At 34.3% G+C, this 20,143-nt stretch overlaps 1 protein-coding gene across 2 annotated transcripts in view; it reads left to right on the plus strand.

The window, feature by feature from the left end:
* Nucleotides 1-19,988, plus strand: part of nAChRalpha1 (nicotinic acetylcholine receptor alpha1) — a 277,216-nt gene extending 257,228 nt beyond the window's left edge. For both annotated transcript variants that reach the window (XM_089736569.1, XM_089736568.1), the window contains 4 exons: nucleotides 3,224-3,404; nucleotides 7,405-7,995; nucleotides 8,806-9,081; nucleotides 9,162-19,988. In XM_089736569.1, coding sequence (XP_089592695.1) covers nucleotides 3,224-3,404; nucleotides 7,405-7,995; nucleotides 8,806-9,081; nucleotides 9,162-9,374 — 1,261 coding nt within the window. In that variant the 3' untranslated portion in view covers nucleotides 9,375-19,988. The remainder of the gene's footprint in view (nucleotides 1-3,223; nucleotides 3,405-7,404; nucleotides 7,996-8,805; nucleotides 9,082-9,161) is intronic.
* The last annotated feature ends 155 nt before the right edge of the window (nucleotides 19,989-20,143 follow it).

The following is a 20,143-nucleotide window of genomic DNA, read 5'->3' on the forward strand; positions in this document are numbered from 1 at the left end:
TTTCACACGAAAGTAAGTATTGTTACTTTACTAAACTTACCTATAAAATAATATGTATGCAACATAATGTAGCAGCTGTGAAATTCAGAAGGAGCTTAGTGAAAACTTATGTACAATATGGCGGCCGAGCTTATCCGTGTAGGATTACGGAAGGGGCGAAAAAGGTCTAAAAAATTTAATGTTTCAAGTCACTCTTAAGCTGACAGTTCAATTATATATTTATTATTATCAAACTACGATATTGTATTGTTTCATTATAGAGAAAAAAAAATTAAAATTATGAAATTTAAAAAAATGTGTAAACGATTGAGTGATTTATTTATTTATGTTATGTATTTTACTGGTGCTAGGTCCTCTTGTGAGTCCGCGCGGGTAGTTACCACCGCCCTGCCTATTTCTGCCGTGAAGCAGTAATGCGTTTCGGTTTGAAGGGCAGGGCAGCCGTTGTAACTATACTTGAGACCTTAGAACTTATATCTCAAGGTGGGTGGCGCATTTACGTTGTAGACGTCTATGGGCTCCAGTAACCATTTAACACCAGGTGGTCCATCTAAGCAAAAAAAAAAAAACAGTAATTTATGGAAAGACAAAGACAAGACAGCCAATCATAATATTCCGGTTTCCTTGTAGGTAATATTTTTTTTTATTGTTTTGTAGCTAACTTTAGTAATGACTAAATAAAATTATCGATACATTAAATTTTAAAATACCGCAGATAGGTATGATTTTCTTCAAGTAAATATACTCACTTGAGACTTTTTTTTATAAACTTCTTACACGATAGAAATGAATGACGTCTTGTATTTAAAACAACATCCACAAAATTACGCGTATTTGCTATTAGTAGGGCAAATTGTAAGCCCAGACGAGTAGGGACCATCATCCTGTCAATTACTGCGGCCAAACAGTTGTACGTTCTGACTTGAAAAGTGGAAATAGCCTCTATACAATTCCAAAGAGACATTGACTCCATGATCCAAGGCGGCGCATTGATGTTGTTATCGAACGGAGCTACGTTCTCTCCCTTTTTAGTACACATTCAATGACTTCAATTGAAATCTAATGTTAAAATTTCAAGTCATTACACTGGTGCTAGATCCTCTTGTGAGTCCGCGCGGGTAGTTACCATCACTCTGCCTATTTCTGCCGTGAAGTAGTAATGCGTTTCGGTTTGAAGGGTGGGGCAGCTGTTGTAGCTATACTGAGACCTTAGAACTTATATCTCAAGGTGGGTGGCGCATTTACGTTGTAGATGTCTATGGGCTCCAGTAACCACTTAACACCAGGTGGGATGTGAGCTCGTCCACCTATCTAAGCAATAAAAAAGGCATAATTTAAATATTTTCGTTTCAAATTTACTAACGCAACTCGTCGCCTTTACAGTTCTTTTTAAATTTAAACAGATAGAGGTAACTCTTTAATGCACCTGTGTCTTCCCTAAAAGCCCTCATAGCGTATATCCAGCGTCAACTTTATTTTTAATGGAGCCGCGTTAGCGTAATGGAAGACAGTATGTCAGTATTTCATGCGAAAATTTTCATGAATAAACTAAAAGTTTGTTATGAAGCTTTTAGGGCTTCCAACTTTAATTTTGAAAGCTTAGGCTATTGATTTGTCTGAAAAATATTTAGTATTTTATTTAATAGATAACATTTGTAATTTTGTAATATTAAATTTCAAGCCGGATAGATTAAAAAAATAGATTTCAAACTAGAGATTAAGTCAAGGCAAGATATGAGATTAAATTATAATTGTCCACCTACAGCGTATATGTAAATCTCTAGGTGGATAGTGGCATTCTCATTTTCAAGTCTATGGGCTCCAATAACCACTTAACACCAAGTAGGCCTCCAGCTCGTTCAATTGCATACGCAATTTAAAATTATTACAAGCTTTTGAGCTTTGGATTTCTTCACAGGGTTTCATCGTGTTTACGAATGCTAAGGCAATTTTACGACACCTGTGTTTTCTGAGTTTTTTTTAATTTTTTATTGCTTAGATGAGTGGACGAGCTCACAGCCCACCTGCTGTTAAGTGATTACTGGAGCCCATAGACATTCACAACGTAAATGCGCCGCCACCCACCTTGAGATACAAGTTCTAAGGTCTCAAGTATAGCTACAACGGCTGCCACCCTTCAAACCGAAACGCATTACTGCTTCACGACAGAAATAGACAGGGTGGTGGTACCTACCCGTGCGCACTCACAAGAGGTCCTACCACCAGTAGCTGTATTAGGGTTTAGCTTCCCAAAGAATAGATAACTGCTCCATAGTTGAGCCGTGAGCTCAATCGCCCATGTACGCCAATTAACAAGAAATTACACGCCATTATCAAGTCATAGCCCAAATGAATACTACCTGTATTCGCTAATTAACTTCGACTACCACTTCAACGGAACTAATGTACCAATCGCAGCTAATTAAACAGAACGTGCGCTTAATTAAAGTTTATCGTTAGCTTGTCACTTAGTACAGTTTGTATCGAAGATCAAAGTGAGTAGACTGAATAACAAGATGCTCGAGTTAACGACTTGTTCTCATAAATAAATACAGCCATTAAACGCTGTCACGGTACGTCCTAGTTATGAATTCAGGACATTTCAATGACCTCCTCCAATTTTATCGCTGGAGCGAACGACATTTTTTTTTAGAAAACTGGAGTATCACAGTTCCGGTGGAAATATTGGGGTTTTGTTTTTATGTGTAATTTTTTGAGCGCTGCATTGGATCTCCCGGAATATCTGAATTTGCCAAGTTTAAGAGACGGTCCAGATCTGTATCTAACGGTTAAAATTTCAGGCGTTGCATGTACATTGGGTCCACGAGCTCACTGTCCATCTGGTCTGGCCCATAAATATCAATCTTTTTTCTTCTTATTGCTTAGATGAGTGGATAACCTTACAGCCCAACTGTGGTAATCGCATGTAAGGGGTTACCGAAGCCCATAGACATCTACGACGCAAATGCCGCCACCTATCTTGAGATGTGGGTTCTAAGGTCTCAGTTTCTACAATACAACGGCTTCCCCACCCTTCAAACTGAAACGCCTTACTACTTCACGACAGAAATAGGCAGGGCGGTGGTACCTAACCGCGCGGACTCACAAGAGGTCCTACCACCAGTAAATTATTATTTTAACAGAAGATTTTGGAACAGTGGAAGCTTACACAATATTTTGGCTTGCGATTTTCTTAACAACTTTTTTGTTTTTTTTTTATCAGCGCTGATGGCAACTACGAAGTGACGATAATGACGAAGGCGATCCTCCACCACGACGGCAAAGTGGTCTGGAAGCCGCCCGCCATCTACAAGTCCTTCTGCGAGATCGACGTTGAGTATTTCCCGTTCGACGAGCAAACCTGCTTCATGAAGTTCGGTTCTTGGAGCTACGACGGGTACATGGTGCGTTATAATTAATTACATAATATTAACACAATTTTTAATTAAATTTCTCGTGTTTTTTCTTATTGCGTAATTGAATGGACCAACTCTTTTTTTTCTTTTTAATACGCTCTTATTAGCTTCAGACGTATGTTTGTAACGGAATTTTTGAACATGATTTTGGCCCCCTTCGAAACGTCGGACTAACTTTTTGAAGGGTGGGGCAGCCGTTGTTAATATACTGAGACCTTAGAACTATATCTCAAGGTGGGTGGCGCATTTTACGTTGTAGATGTCTATGGGCTCCAGTAACCACTTAACATTAGGTGGGCTGTGAGCTCGTCCACACACCTAAGCAATAAAAAATAAATAAATAAAACTCGAAATTTAGTATTTTTATTAGGGACCGATGACAATTCAATATTAAAAAAAATTTGCAAAAAATTAAAATTCAACTAAAAAATGAAATATAAAATAATAGCTTAAAACAAACTAACAAAATATCCTTTTATAGAAAATTCAACTAAAAAATAGATTTTTTATTAGAAAGATAGATTTTTTTAATAAATTTGAATAAAAAATAGTGGATCATCAGGATATTATCAAAATAACCCTTCTACTCATATCTGTTCATAAAATGTTTATAACTACCATGCACCCAGGTATCAGTTACCATGCACCCCACGCTTGTTAGTTTTTTTAAACTATTATTTATTTCTTACCTATGCTAATATATAGCCTTCTATTGATTTTCAGAGACTCAAAGCGTAAACCAAAGACGCTTGTTAATCCATCGATAACTACCATATTAAAACCAAGCTCCCAAATACCAGCTTCTTCCATTTGGCTCCATACAGAGGAGGGCCGTTCGGATTGTCGATAATCCCATTCTCACGGATCGTTTGGAACCTCTGGGTCTGCGGAGGGACTTCGGTTCCCTCTGTATTTTGTACCGTATGTTCCATGGGGAGTGCTCTGAGGAATTGTTCGAGATGGTACCGGCATCTCGTTTTTACCATCGCACCGCCCGCCAATGGAGTAGAGTTCATCCATACTACCTGGAGCCACTGCGGTCATCCACAGTGCGTTTCCAGAGATCTTTTTTGCCACGTACCATCCCGGCTATGGAATGAGCTCCCCTCCACGGTGTTTTCCGAGCGCTATGACATGTCCTTCTTCAAACGAGGCTTGTGAAGAGTATTAAGCAGTATGCAGCGGCTTGGCTCTGCCCCTGGCATTGCTGAAGTCCATGGGCGACGGTAACCACTCACCATCAGGTGGGCCGTATGCTCGTCTGCCTACAAAAGCAATAAAAAACTTAAAAAAATAAGACGGAATACTTTCAGAAATAACACGTTCGCTCATACTAACGAAAGATAATACTTTGATTTGTTGTTCTAGCTAGTGGTAGGTTAGGGAAGTTCGATGTTTGGTTGAGATTATATTATATATTTTTTTTACTTATAAAACTAAAAAAATAATAATCTATGTATTATTCTAATAATAAATGTTAACCTATACAATAATTTCCCATTGGGAATTTAGAAAGTTAGCCGGCATCACCTGTTTCCAAACTTCTATAAATTGGAGACATTCTAAGTTGGCAGATGAGCCTAAGCCCATCTCTAAAGATGCCTTAGATATTTTACTCTTGTTGCTTATTTTGTATTGTATAAAAAATTACTTTATCCTATAATATTGGAACACCTATAGCATTATTGCAAGATAATGTAGCAATTTTTTTCTATAATAACCCAAAGTCGAGTCAGATGCCTCCTAGCCATACAACCTTACCGTTCTAAAGATAAGTTATTGAGACAAACACGCAAAGAAAATAATGAACTTCAAAAGAATCTGCGTACCTACTTAAAACTCACGAAAAACCGCAAATTTACCACGCTTTTATTAGCTTGACCTACATATATTTATCCTTGTTATGAAATCTTTCAACGCAATTCTCTCCAACAACGTAACCTCTGAGTAACCTGAAAATTTTCTACACGTATCAAGGACCAATCTTAATAACGTTATTACTTTGACCTACTCTTACCAAAATTACTAGGACATAGAATTAAATCTTAAATCCATTCTGCTTTTAAAGAGTGTTTATTTTAGATTTATGCTACCTTTGATTAAATACAAAATACATATTATATTCTTTTAACAGAAAATCAGATCTATGCATACTCTTATCCGGCGTGTGGTTAATAAATTTGTCAAGAAACTACGCTTTTAAACCTAAACATTCCCATCTAGGATATCTGATGAATCTTTATAGCCGGACATATTGTATAAATGTTTCTGTAATATTTTATAAAAAACAGATAATTTTTACTTTAAAAAAACTCAACAAGGGACCAAAGTTATAATAAATTTCATGGAAAAAATTTGCACATTCCACGGAATTAAAATTTTCAACAAAAATATGCCCGTCTCTAGCATTTTCCTTGTCGGAAATATGTCATAAACATTTTACCCAGTAAGGCACGTTCCACAAAAAATCTATATCTATATCTATACTAATATTATAAAGAGGAAAGATTTGTTTGTTTGTTTGTTTCGAATAGGCTCCGAAACTACTGGACCAATTTGAAAAATTATTTTTCCATTAGAAGCCGACATTGTCCCTGATGAACATAGGCTACTTTTTTGAATTTTTTTTATTTATTTTTTTTGGTTTCATGTGTGTTTTAATGTTTCCGAAGCGAAGCGAGGGCGGGTCGCTAGTATATTTATAAAATATAAATTTATTTATCCAAGACATACCATACACAGAACCTGTGGTAATTTCAAATAAATCGTAATATGCCTATGTATATTATGCAATATGCCTTATTTTCATTAACTATTAGTCCTTAAAATGTAAGCAGTTTTGTTATGTTATTTTTATACACCTACCTATCGACTATTTTTGACATAAAGAACACAGACTACATATCATTATGTAGTACTGAACTACAGATAAACCTTGATTTTGAAATTATTTAAAATTATTTGTGTTTGTTTCTAGAATTATTGTTTTCTGCATTCTAAGTTCAACATTCTCCTGCCCTTCTGCCAATCACCTGGGGTCGGCGCAACATGTTTTCTCCTTCCATACTCCTCTGTCATATACCATTTCTTCGCTCACTCCCCTCTTACACATATCGTCTTTCACGCAATCCATCCATTTCCTCTTAGATCTACCTCTTCCACTGCATTCTAAACTAAACTATAAAATATTCCGAATCAGTTTTCAACATAACACTGGAATTAAAACTAAACAATCCATTTAAATAAAGACGCCGATAAATCTGCGGTTTCTACATTCACATAAATAAAGACGCAGTCTACGTTTGAGCCTTATATCAATGTGTTAAGGTTCACGAGGGAGCCCTGTTCCCTATCTCGGTCCCACCTTAGATGCCCGTTTGAGATAGCAACAACATTTATTTGTAAGTGTACGTGTGTATGCTTTGATTCCTTAACAAAGAATAGCAAAATCTATTGTTACACGAATCTTTTTCAAAACGATACTTTTTAGCTGCGAACGTTTGAAACGTTTGAATATCACTATTGAGGTTTTTTTAAAACCAATAAAATATTTAAATCAAGATTTAAAAGTAAATTTATACTTTTGGTTCGTTTATTAAAACTCTATTAAGTATTATTCATGAAGATAAATTATCTTCTGCGTCTATTGGTATACTCACATACTCATTTTTAATAAACTCTTTAAACATAATGACAATTACAATATTATATATAGATATTATTAAATATTATTCGATAAGAATTTTATTCTTATTATCGTTTTTTTTGTTTTAATTGTTATTATCATTTCCAAATTACCACGTCGCATCGGGGTCATCACTGTTGAGTCTGTGCTTATATAGAGAGCGTGCGTATTTTGTAGGGTAATAATTATTAAAAAGACACGATCGTTTGCAACCAGTTTATTGTACGACGACTCGACACAGACTAAACTAAACTAAGTCCGCTACAGTTTTTATATATTTTTTAATCGAGTTTTCTCTTTCAGGTCGATCTGAGGCATTTAAAACAGTCGCCCGACTCGGACCACATTGGAATGGGAATAGATTTGTCAGAATATTATATCTCAGTTGAATGGGACATCATGCGGGTCCCAGCAACGAGAAACGAAAAGTTTTACTCTTGCTGTGAAGAACCATACCCGGATATTATCTTTAATATCACGCTCAGACGAAAAACTCTGTTCTACACGGTCAATCTTATTATTCCCTGCGTTGGAATTTCCTTCTTATCGGTCCTAGTATTCTATTTGCCTTCTGATTCAGGAGAGAAGATTTCACTTTGTATTTCAATTCTCTTATCTCTCACCGTGTTCTTCTTGCTGTTAGCAGAAATTATACCACCCACGTCACTAACGGTTCCGCTGCTTGGAAAATATTTGTTGTTCACAATGATGCTAGTTACGCTATCGGTAGTTGTCACTATCGTCGTACTCAACATAAATTTTAGGTCGCCCGTAACCCACAATATGGCCCCATGGGTGAGGAAAGTCTTTATAGATTTTTTACCCAAAATATTATTCATACAAAGGCCTGAAAAACCACCTGATGACGACGATGATAACGATAAACCCAGCGAGGTAAGAAATATTGGATCTGTTATAAATCACGAACAGTATAAAGCCTAACCATCATCAATCACTTTGTTAAACGATGTTCATCAGACACTACAGAATGAACCTCTCCAAGTTTTAATTAAATTTGTGATATAAAACCTCTTACAAATGAAGTGCCTCCGTCTGAAGATCTCTTTCAACGAAAAAACAACACGACGCCTTTTCTCGTCGAGTTTCCTCCATTCAAAACATTTTCCATCGGAACGGATTCAATACAAACAGAACTCTATTACAGTCGGCTCGATGCCGCCTTCAACAATAACCATTTTAATTGTCCTCAGCCGCGGGACTCTTCTGGGAAACGCTCCTTTCAACGATATTCTAAATCCATTGTGCTTTCTCTGTGTATCGCGAAAATATCGCTTCCAGCCCAATTTCATTCCATTTCGATTTTCCTTTATTACTCAACGCCGGCGGGCTTAACGAGCGAGCGCGGCCTCCGTTATTTATGTTACCCTAGTGGCTGCGGACGAATCGTTCCATATACGGCGCCGGCAGACATGGCCCCAAAACCGAATCCTCCCACTCCAGCCTAATCGTGTACTGGCTTAAGCCACCTAGATACACTGGCCCGAGAAACGTGCCCTGACATTTTAATCTGTGACCAGTTTTCGCTTCCCGTTTTCTACGGCCTCCGATTAATATCTCACATTCATAACGACACTTTTACTGACATCTGCAAATGTCACGTCTTAACGATCTTGATATTTCTTAGATTATTTTATTAACTAATGTGAACAAGAAATGGTTATACTAAATTATACATATTTTCAGATACTTACGGATGTTTTTGGCCCAGACGATATGGATGGGAAATTCAAGGAGTGGGGTTGCGAGGAATACGATTTACCGGGGATGCCCCCTTCACCACCACCTCCTCCAGGAGGGGACGATGAGCTGTTCTCTCCACCTCCAGGATCCCCATGCCGTCTGGACCTTGACGATGGTAGCCCTTCTTTAGAAAAGCCGTACGTCAGAGAAATGGAAAAAACTATCGAAGGTTCTAGGTTTATAGCGCAACACGTCAAAAATAAGGATAAATTTGAAAGCGTAAGTGATTTTCAAAAGCAGTAAACAATACATTTACAATAATCTTGATCTGTGGCTCACATATAACTATTTATTTGCAGGTTGAAGATGACTGGAAATACGTAGCGATGGTTTTAGACAGGATCTTTCTATTCCTGTTCACGATAGCATGCGTTCTCGGTACGGCGCTCATCATATTTAGAGCACCAACATTCTACGATAATACGAAACCTATCGACATTCTATACTCCAAAATTGCAAAGAAGAAGTTAGAGCTACTCAAAATGGGCTCAGAAGGAGACCCCGGTCTCTGAAATTCGTCTTACGTCTTCGGCCACCCGCCGCCGAAGACGTTCTGGGAGCTCATCGTTATGTGGTGGCATGGATGATCCATGTAAAGCTTCCAGCCAGGAACTGCTAGGCGAGAACTTATCGTGCTAAGTGCGGTGCGTAGCCCCCGATTCGCTTGTGAACGTTTTCGCGTCGCGAGCGTTGCAAAAGCCGTCTTTTGTACAAATCGTACTCTCACCCGGAGACTGTATCCGTCGATAATTTCAAATCGAAGATACTAAAGGACTCGGCCGTTGTGTGTTGACGCCGGATCTGCCATAAATATTTTTTTATAATAGTATCGGTGTATTCAAGATTTATACTTACGATTACGACTATATTGTTTTTACAGATGTATATTTCGTTTTTCGATTTTAATAAGTTCATATTATGAGCGCACAAAAATGTACAGTTAACATATTTTAAGGTTTATGTTTTTGTTTTCGTGATGGAACGCATTCAATTTTTTGTATATCAAATTAAACTTGGAAAAGTTGTTTAATCTAAGGTATACTTCGAATAAATCGAGCTCAAATTTGTAATGTTTAAGTAAGTTTAGTGTTGTAATAAAATTAAACGTTTTTAGTGTCATATAAATTAATTGTTTCGTGCAAACGTCCTCAATGAGAGCCGGACATAGTAGTTGTAATATTGTGGAATAAATAGTATTGAATATATAATTATCATATTTGATATCTGCGTACTCGCGTAGAAAATAAAGACAATATCGAGAAATTGACGAAATCTGTTAATTATAGATACCCTATAACTTTAATATAAGGGAATGTAGATAAATAAAACAGTATCGCCTAGTCATCGATATGATTAATTAAGTATTGACACATTATCATATTGCCAAGGTAGGTAATAGTTTCACGTCGCGACGGTGATATTATTTAACAAGATGAATATGTAAAAGACAATTGACTGCCAATTGTAAATTAATTTTTATATTATGTAAAGATCGATATTCTTAGATAGTTCGGTAAAATTGTTTTATTAGATTTTTTATACGGTGTGCCAAGTTTTGTCATTTATAATGAAGCAGTTATCTTAAAGGACTCGAACTAATTAGGGGCTAATTTTCGTAACAGGACTTTTGTATTTTGCTTTTGATATGCTCAGTTAGAGATAAACTAATGCTTGCTAAACAAAGGACTGAAGTATCTCTTATAATTTACTTCCTGCCTGATGCTGATGCTGTTATTGAAATTCACTTTGTCTTCACTATAGTTTATATTACATTTAAATCACGAATAAATCCTAGAGTACAGGGTAAATTTAGTACACGGATATCTCCTGGTTTATATTTCTCACAATTTTTCACCAAAAATTAATATCTTTGTAACACTAATCAGCACTTTGCCAACATCTTTAGGTAATAATATCGTTGAGGTTTGTGACTTGTTGTGTAAATTACTTAGTGGCACGTTTATTTATATATTTAGACTAGTAGCCTTTTAGGATTGTAATTAAGTTCACGATTTTTGTTCATTCGTAACTTTCTTAGATTAGTGTATTGATTTTTTTTTGGTAATTTAACCTTTTACCTCCTTCGTACCCATTTGTAGGGTAATGTAGCAAACTTAATAATATTAATAATAATAATAAAAATTTCGAGCCGCGTATTTGATATGTCAAAGTAATTCATGATAATGTGTATTAGATTATTACTAAGGTAACTGAATAAATTATTGATGTTTAATTAAATTTCACAGCGAGCAGATAGGAAAACAGGGATGGATATTGTAAAATTATTCTGGGGAAAAAAATTATGTTTTGTGTGGTGGTGGGTTCGACTTCGTAATTATAAGTGTTGTTGAATATGAATGGATTTTGGGAATGCATTCACTGTACTAGTTTAGTGAATTATTGAAAAATGTAGCTTAATAAGAGGACATAAGGATGTAGAGAAAGAAGCTCGCTAAAAGGTTGAAAAAGAATTAGCTTTGTCAGTTTCCGGAGACGATACTGACCGTGAAATGGTTGTCGATGGAATTTTCGCGAAGGAATTGTAGGTGACGTAATTTTTCTTAACATACACACACACACTTTATTTGATAAAACAATACAAAGTAGGAAAGTGCTATTGCACGCAAAGAAACACACCAATTTAGAATTTAATTATGTATTATTGGATAATGTTTGGTTACATTCACAAGACTTCCGTCATCACCCGAACTTTGTTCTAGATTCTAGACTTCCAGTGGTCATTTCATATTTTGTTAGAACACCACAGAACTGCGAGGATATTTCAAGGATAGGTTAAGTCGATTTGTTGAGTGAACAAGTATGACAAAGGAAGATGTAAGAAACGTCACTAGCGTGTATGTAAAGTATTTGGGGAATTTTGTGGAAATGTGAGATCTTTAAACGCACTTTCTCTTGTTTATCTTAAATTATCGTTTACGAATTTCATAACGAAAAGAATCGTGACAAATGTAGAATATTATAAAAAGTGTGCTATTATTAAAATCTTTGAAACTGGAAGAGCTATGTTGATACAACGACCCAAGCAAGACTTGGTAACACGGTAATTAAAAATAATATTACGACTTTTTTTTACAAATACTATATTGACACTTCAAGTTACTATAGACGTATATAGTTGGCTCAAACTATTGCTTCATTTTAAAAAATGTACGACAGTTTAAAAATCAGTATTATTATTCAAATTTCCCTAATTTCTGGCTTAATGAAAAAATCAAAATTATGTTTACGAATCGTTCTGAATATTCACTGTACTTTTATTGATTAAAAACGAAACTAATTATGTAAAGTGTAATTAGTTAAACTGTCGTGTCATATCAATGTTTATGTAAATACTTTTATATATTTAAGTACTTACATAACATTTTATTATAATAACTGTCAAAATTCGGAATCTTCACTGACGAACTACTTACCTATGATTTCGGTTTGTTTCATATTCAATTACTGTCTAAAAGACATGTTCATCTAAAGTTCCGTTGCTGCTTTATTGTTCATACAAAATCTAATTTCCAATTAAGTTTCTGGCTACCTGTTTCTCGTTAATAGCAGGAATCGCGTCTGGATAAATAGCTTAAAGATTTGGGTGATAAACGGGTAAGGAATGTAGTGTCATTTATATTGTCGTAGATAGGCTATGAAAATATTAACAATAATCACAGAGGAGCTAGTGTTTATCGTGATTAAGATAATATGATTTTAGTATTAAGGAAAAATGACTTAGGTTAAATAATTAGCTTTTCAGTGTTTTTAGAGTTAGTCGACATATGGGTTAACTCGATAGCTCGCTGTTAGATAAATTTGTTATGGTTTTATCTGTTTGTTTGTTAGATTCGATATACTTTAGTTTTATATTTGTTATCATGCTTTGTTACAGAACAAGGAATTGTTTTTAATGTTATTTCTTTGTAGTACACATAGTTTTTTGGTAACGTTACGACTTTAAGTTTGATTTGAAATCTACTAGCATATTTGGACATTTGGACGAAAGCCCGATTGTCGAAACTGGCGATCCAAAATTTTCTTGGCACCAAAATTTTATCTACCAGCCCACGAAAAAAAAAAAACATGGTCGGCTCAAACTATTGCTTCATTTAAATTTAGAATATTAGAAATTAAATACAAAGCTCACTTAAATCTCAATTGCAAATAAAACTGGTTTCGCGGTCTAATCGTGAGCTACATTTTCTTTTCACCATATGATCAGCGAAAATTCTAATACTTCGTTGTGGTCGTCCGTGAATGACCACGAAAACTATAAATGATAAAACGAAAATGATAAATGCAAAATCGAACTATAAATATTAATCGCGGCCCCTAATATCTAACAGTTTTGTTACATTTATTCTTTGCATTAACAATTACAATTATTTTTACATTTCTTAACTGTAAATATATTATTTATTCCTTTGGTTTTTAGTGTTTTAATTTGATAGCAGATTTGTCTACCCCGGGTTCATGGGGTTTCGAACTCATAGTCAGCTATCACATGGCTGTCAATAACTTTAAGGATGAATACACTGGAATGTTGACGTGTACATATAGTCGATCAACATGTTAAGTAATTTTATATAATCGACAAGTTATTTTTCTACATTAATTTCGTGTCTATATTTAATGGTAGTGCCGTAGACGTAGTTGAGATGTTTAATATTAACGTAAGAAGTTCTTATTTGTATTTTATTTTAACTTTTTTTTTTGTAATTGGTGCGTTTTTATTACGGATCATAAAAATATTTGAATTTGGCTTTTGCTTGTTGTAACGAATACAGAGATAGTTTGTTTTTACGCAGTCATGAAATTTTGAATTAACTAATATTGTAATAATATTAACAAGAGGATGTTTAAATCGTTCTGAAATACCTACATCTTATTTATACCTTACTGATATTTCACAATGTTTAATATTAACGAATTGATAGAGTGTGAAGTGTGAACCGTCTTTAATCCAGTTCTGTCTTTTAACCCCAAAACATTCCAGACTGAGTGTTCTTAAATCAAATGAAACAAATAGAAAAACATGCATATTCTCTCCCGTTTAACCTTATCAAAGATGGAACTACCATCACCTCTGATAACGTAACAACTTCTTAACAACCAGTGTTGCGTCACTCTTTCAATGATATTATTATTTTAAAAGACGCGGTTGACAAAAAAATATTATAAATAAATCGACGACATCACTCAAGAGTACCAGCTGAAGCGTCTTGCGTCATCAGCGAGACGAGTAGAATGCAAATTTTAGGGTAGCAACTCCGTCAAACAGTCGCTTAGACTATTTTGCACAGTCAAATGGCACTTTGAGAAATTCGTTACACTCTTATCTCTAGATTTGAATATATTTTTATATTATACAGACATAATTCTCCAAATTTATAACCAGACTCGTCAGAAGAACTAGATTTCGTTATATTTGTAATTTCTTTTCGGTATATCTAAATAGTGCAATCTACCATAGATACAATTCAATTTTCACAACAAATGTTGGTAACACTTTTACACGATTTATAGTCGTATTTATGGTATTTTTGATATCGTTAGAGAAGTGTAAAAGCCATTTTTATGATCCGAAATGAATGTTAACGAAGATCCTTGTATAAAAATTAATTCGGTGGTATCTTTGAACGAGAGTAATCCGTAACGCTTTATAATTAGGTTCGATCGAAATGTTATCTAGAATAAATTTAACAAAAAATAAAATAAAATTATATCACTTTTAACAATTGCTTTCGTGCACATTCTCGTATTGTTTGCCTATTTTTTTTTTTTTAATTAATCGATTACTTAAATAAATTTCATTATTATGATACTCGTCTTATAAGTAAATATTTAATTAATTAATATGTAAGTTTAGAGATTGCCACATTTAATCGAACGTCTTCCAAAGTGACGTAAGGTATTATGTTTATTTGCTCATTATTTTAAGTGAAACTTTATTAGTGTAGATAGTATTTCCTCTTCTCGTGTTAACGTCCCATATTTTTTCATATGGAGGGTTCAGGTTATGATATTCTGGGTTTTAGATATTTCATGAGGTCAATTATATTTCACGACTGTTACTCGATTAGGGATTTACGTTTTCGATTCTTTATGTTTTATTTTTTTTTTAAATAAGTAATACGTGACGTAGCGATTTATATTATAGATAATAACGTAAAGAATAGAAGAGCTCATCCATAGCTTTTGGTTATAATAATTAACTTTGTCCTTCGGTTTTTTCATAGAACTATAAGATTGGCTACTTTTTAACCCTTTGACTGCCATGCAGGTCACATGTACCTCTCGTGGCGCACTGAAGTAATTATGTCGATTTTTCTCTTTTTTTTTACTAAGGCGCCGTAATATCTTTTAGACTCCGGGAACGATGAATCCGATGCTACGAAGAAAGAGTCTATTTCAAAAAGTCCTAAAGGACTAAAGCATGTACATTAACAAACAAAAGAAGGCAAAATTAGGAAATCCAGGCGTCTAAGTAACAGAAATCGAGATAATTACTTCAGAGCGCCGCGTAGGGCACCGGTGACCTACACGGCAGTTAAAGGGTTAAAAAGAGCTCTAATGTTCTGAAGAGAATCCGTTGCTGTAGTTGGTGGCTTCCCTGTATTTCTTGGCTGATTTTCATGAGCGGCGGTAATTTAGTAGTTTTATTTAACTTAGCATAAAATAGTGGAAGGTTTTATACCTCATACCATTTACCTAAAGTTTTCTAGTATCATATACAAAACTCTATCTGTTGGACCTGTTTTTTGTCACGAACAAATATTTTGATTCACTTTGCAATTATTTTCGAAGATAGATTAAAATTATTCGTTTTTATTTATTTTTAAGGCCTGTTAATTTAAATGTCATGACAATCTATTCCCATCCTTTCATATTAGTTTTTATCCAGAATTTCAGACACCCGAACTTGTATCCTGTAATTTAATACGTAGCTTTGTTTTGAAGCTATATTATGTCTATAGAATACTTATTAAGGTACTAAATAATATATTTAATCAAAAATACTTGTATATATGTAGAGAAAACACGGAAAAATTTGCGTTGAGCTTCCAACACGGTTAGGTGTAAATAAATCTTTTGAATAGTATTCCACTATCTTACTCTGAGACTATCCATTTCAAACATGTTTTTCAACTAAAGAGGGAATTAACCGTGCCAGATCTTTTTACAATAAGCTACGTTTTATTTGAAAAAACAAAGCATTTTCGAAGACTTTTCAGAATTTATATTTGTTGACTATGACATGAAGTGTAAGTCAAAATACGTAAAACAAATTGCTTATCTTATACCTTTAAACGAGCAATTCTTGTATATTAATATATATGTCTATATAATCTGAATCTCGGAAACGGCTCCAACGATTTTCATGAAATTTAGTATACAGGGGATTTCGGGGGCGATAAATCGATCTAGCTACGATTTATTTTCAAAAAATGTTGTTTTATTCGTGTTTTCAATAATCAACTCTTCCCGACATCTGGTGGCGAATAATAATACTATTTTTCTTAATTGAGGGCAACTAACCGCTTTAAAGAACAACAAGATGGCGTTATCAAAAAAAAATCGTCTAGTAATATTTATTTGCTAGTTCCCTGCCACTGTTTCAAAAATCAATTTGACGACTAAAATCAATTAAATTCAGTAAAAATAAATCATGTACATGATGAACTAAAAATTGGAATCAAATTATTTGGCATGGGTAAATCCCTTTTAACTAAAAATACTTTGATGTATATATATAATATGAATATTGCACGTTTTGAATGTTTTCCATTGCCCGTAATTAGCGTAATGCGGTTGTTTTAGTATTCTATTTTGTGCCTTATTTTATTAGACGTTTGATGTAAGTACTATTTTCGTGTCTGTCACGGTGGGATCAGTGTTAAAAATAATTAAATAATTATTATTTAATTTTCGGAAGATTATAACAAGCATTCGCCAGGTCATTGATAATATTGCATGTACAATTCAACTAACGATATATTATTATATAAAGCTTAAATTCCAAAACTCAAAAGCTTCTAAAGGCTAAAATTCAAGTGACTTGTTATCAATTAACTCCTTCTGAAACTATGATAACATCTTATTTCCCAAATTCGCACTAACCATGTATTTTTTCAACATTACCAGCATTATTCCAAAATCATGAACTTACAAGATCAATTACCTTTTACTGAAGAAGGCTAACAAATAGCTTAACACTGATTCCTCTGTGGCTTAACAATTTAATTACGCATATGTTTTTTTAAATTCCTTAAGCGATTAGTATATTCTGGTCAGTTGAGTAGATACGGCAAGAATGAATTTATATTTGTCTAGTTTTGTAAGCTTCATTGTGACTATTATGTATTGATTCAATATGATAGAAATTGAGAAAAGGGCATAAAATTGTTGTGACCTACTGCTTTTGGTATGTGTTTATCGGGATTTTATGTGAAATAATCTTGTAAATTAACAAGAGTCTGTATTAAGCAATAACCACGTAGTGATTTATAAAAGTTGTTGTGTTAAAAACTCGAAAAAGTTGGAAGCATTTTTGCGGTTGTATTTAAAAAGGTTAACCTTGATAACTTTGAATCGGTATAATATTTTGATAATAGTTTAATAAGCGTGTTGTCCTTTGTGTTATATTGAAAGCAATGTAAGGTAAGTTTTAATAATATCGTATGTGTTATTATTGTGAACTGGTCGCAACGACATATTATATTTACTATAGGTTTAAGATCAACGTACTTTTGACATTCGATCTTGCTGTCATCGATCAGGTATTCCGAAGAACACAAGTCAATAGAGACTTTCAAAAGTACAATGAAAGCTCTCTAAATGGAAGGCGTAAAGCGTTGTATGCGATTCGTATTAAATTCAGTAAGTAAATTTACGAAATATCTGATCGATGTTTTGCGTCTTAATATAAATATTCTCTATTAATAATATGTTTTGGTTCGATTATGATTTTTATTTTCACCTTTCTAGTCACGAGTAACGACGAATGTTTTGTTGTCATTGGAAATGTTTTTCTAAACAAATAAACATGCGTAAGATATTTAATTTTGTCCAATATGTTTGTTGAAAATAATTAAATATTAATTAAGCAATACCACATAAATTTATTCAGTATCTTATGAGAAGTTGCAACACCAAACTGGGTCCCGTAGTACTTACTATCTATACTATTTTTTATCGGGCCCTTAAATTATGGTTGAAAATCGTATGTCATTGTTAAGGCGTCTGAGCTAATATTAATTTGATGGCTTTCATCGATATAACCAAAATCTTTTAATCAAAACTGGACATAATAAAAATTAAGGCTTTGGTACAATTAACGGTAGGCAGCGACTTGGCGATAGGCAGCAGCTTGGCTCTGCCCCTGGAATTGCTGAAGTCCATGGGTGACGATAACAACTCACTCGACATCAAATGAGCCGTATGCTCGTCTGCCTACGAGGAAAAAAAAGATAAAAAGAAAAAAATAATCGTTGGTAAAGATAAATAATTATTCTATTCTAAAGATACATAAACGGAATACGTTTGCTGTCCGTATTTCTTCGACTTGCGTACACTCTGTCTCAGGTATAATTCTGATAACAGATACTAATTGCTGTGTGGACACAGGTTTATTTTTATTACAAGTAAAATCGGTGCACGAGCCCACCCAGTGGACTAGTTTTCTGAAAACACAGACAACAGAACGTGGCACCCACGGAATTTGAAGTCCAAGTTCAATTATGTTCTGTAACTGCGGCCTTAGCCATTAAACCGGAATGGATAAATCCCAGGCCACAGAAATAAGCAAGATTGTGGTACCTACCCGTGCTGAATACGCCATAACAGTAAGTGCAGGTTAAGAGCCCACCTAGTGGAATAATTTTCTGACAACACAGAATGTGGCACCCATGGAACATGAGAGTCTAAGTTCAATTATGTTCTGTAACTGCGGCCTTAGCTATTAAACCGGAATGGATAAATCCTAGGCCACAGAAATAGGCAAGATTGTGGTACCTACCCGTGCTGAATACGTCGTAACAATAAGTGCAGGTTAGAGATCCCAATAAGCAGTATTACTGGTGGTAGGACCTCTTATGAGTCCGCACCGGTAGGTACCACCACCCTGCCTATTTCTGCCGTGAAGCAGTAATGCGTTTCGGTTTAAATGGTGGGGCAGCCGTTGTAACTATACTGAGACCTTAGAACTTATATCTCAAAGTGGGTGGCGCATTTACATTGTAGATGCTCCAGTAACCACTTAACACCAGCTGGGCTGTGAGCTCGTCCACCCATCTAAGCAATAAAAAAAAGCTCAAAAAACGTTGCTGCCTATTCTCTGATATATCTCTTGGTCGCTTTTTATAGACCCACGAGAAGAGATCGGGCGATAATATTCTAGAGTTACCCCGTAAATTACCCCCGTTCGATTCCATTCGATGTCGGAGTTAGAGGTCTAGTTTTAGTGGACGGGTTTTTTGTCTCACCTTTTTTTCGCTAAACCAATAAAGCGCAACAGAAAATCCCAGATTAATAACCAAGAGTGTGGTATTTTTGATATACTCGTAATACGTGGATTTTTATAAAAAAAAATTGAGATTATTAGTAGAAAAACATTTCCAATCAAAACGAAAACAATTCGATCGATGAAATGTGACAAAACGCGAACGAACACCATACTAATATTAATGTTTAGCGTATCGATAATAAGAATGAATTCCTATAATATTATTAATTGTAAGTCTATGTAATATGTCATACAATAATAGAGTTTTATTGATATTAATAAAATAAAAAATTAGATTCGCAAATAAAATACCGTACGTTTGCCACGGATTATGATTAAGATTGTGCACTATGCAAAACAGTAAAATATATTCTAGTCCCTAAGTCATAGCTCAATACATTATGAGTTTGTAAAGCTAAACAGTAATGATATAAAATAGCATTTAAGTTTATACATGTAAGTTCCATTTTGTAATGTTAACATAATAATTGTCTAAGGATTAATAAAAATGAGCACTACTATAATTACTATAAATACACTAACGACTTCTCGATGCTAATATTGGAATGTATTATAAACATGAACTATAAATATTAAATGTTACGCGTTAATAATAAAATTGAAGTGTTTTATTTATTCTGCAATCAGAGTCTTGAAATCCTTTTGTTCTAATCTAGTTCGTTCTCGCCTACAGAAGTTCTTTAAATATTTCTATAAGTAACATAATGATGTTTTTCTAAATTCTAAATTGAGATAGAAATGAATTAATCGTCT

Source organism: Bombyx mandarina, chromosome 21, assembly GCF_030267445.1.
Source record: "Bombyx mandarina strain Sakado chromosome 21, ASM3026744v2".
NCBI lineage: Eukaryota > Metazoa > Arthropoda > Insecta > Lepidoptera > Bombycidae > Bombyx > Bombyx mandarina.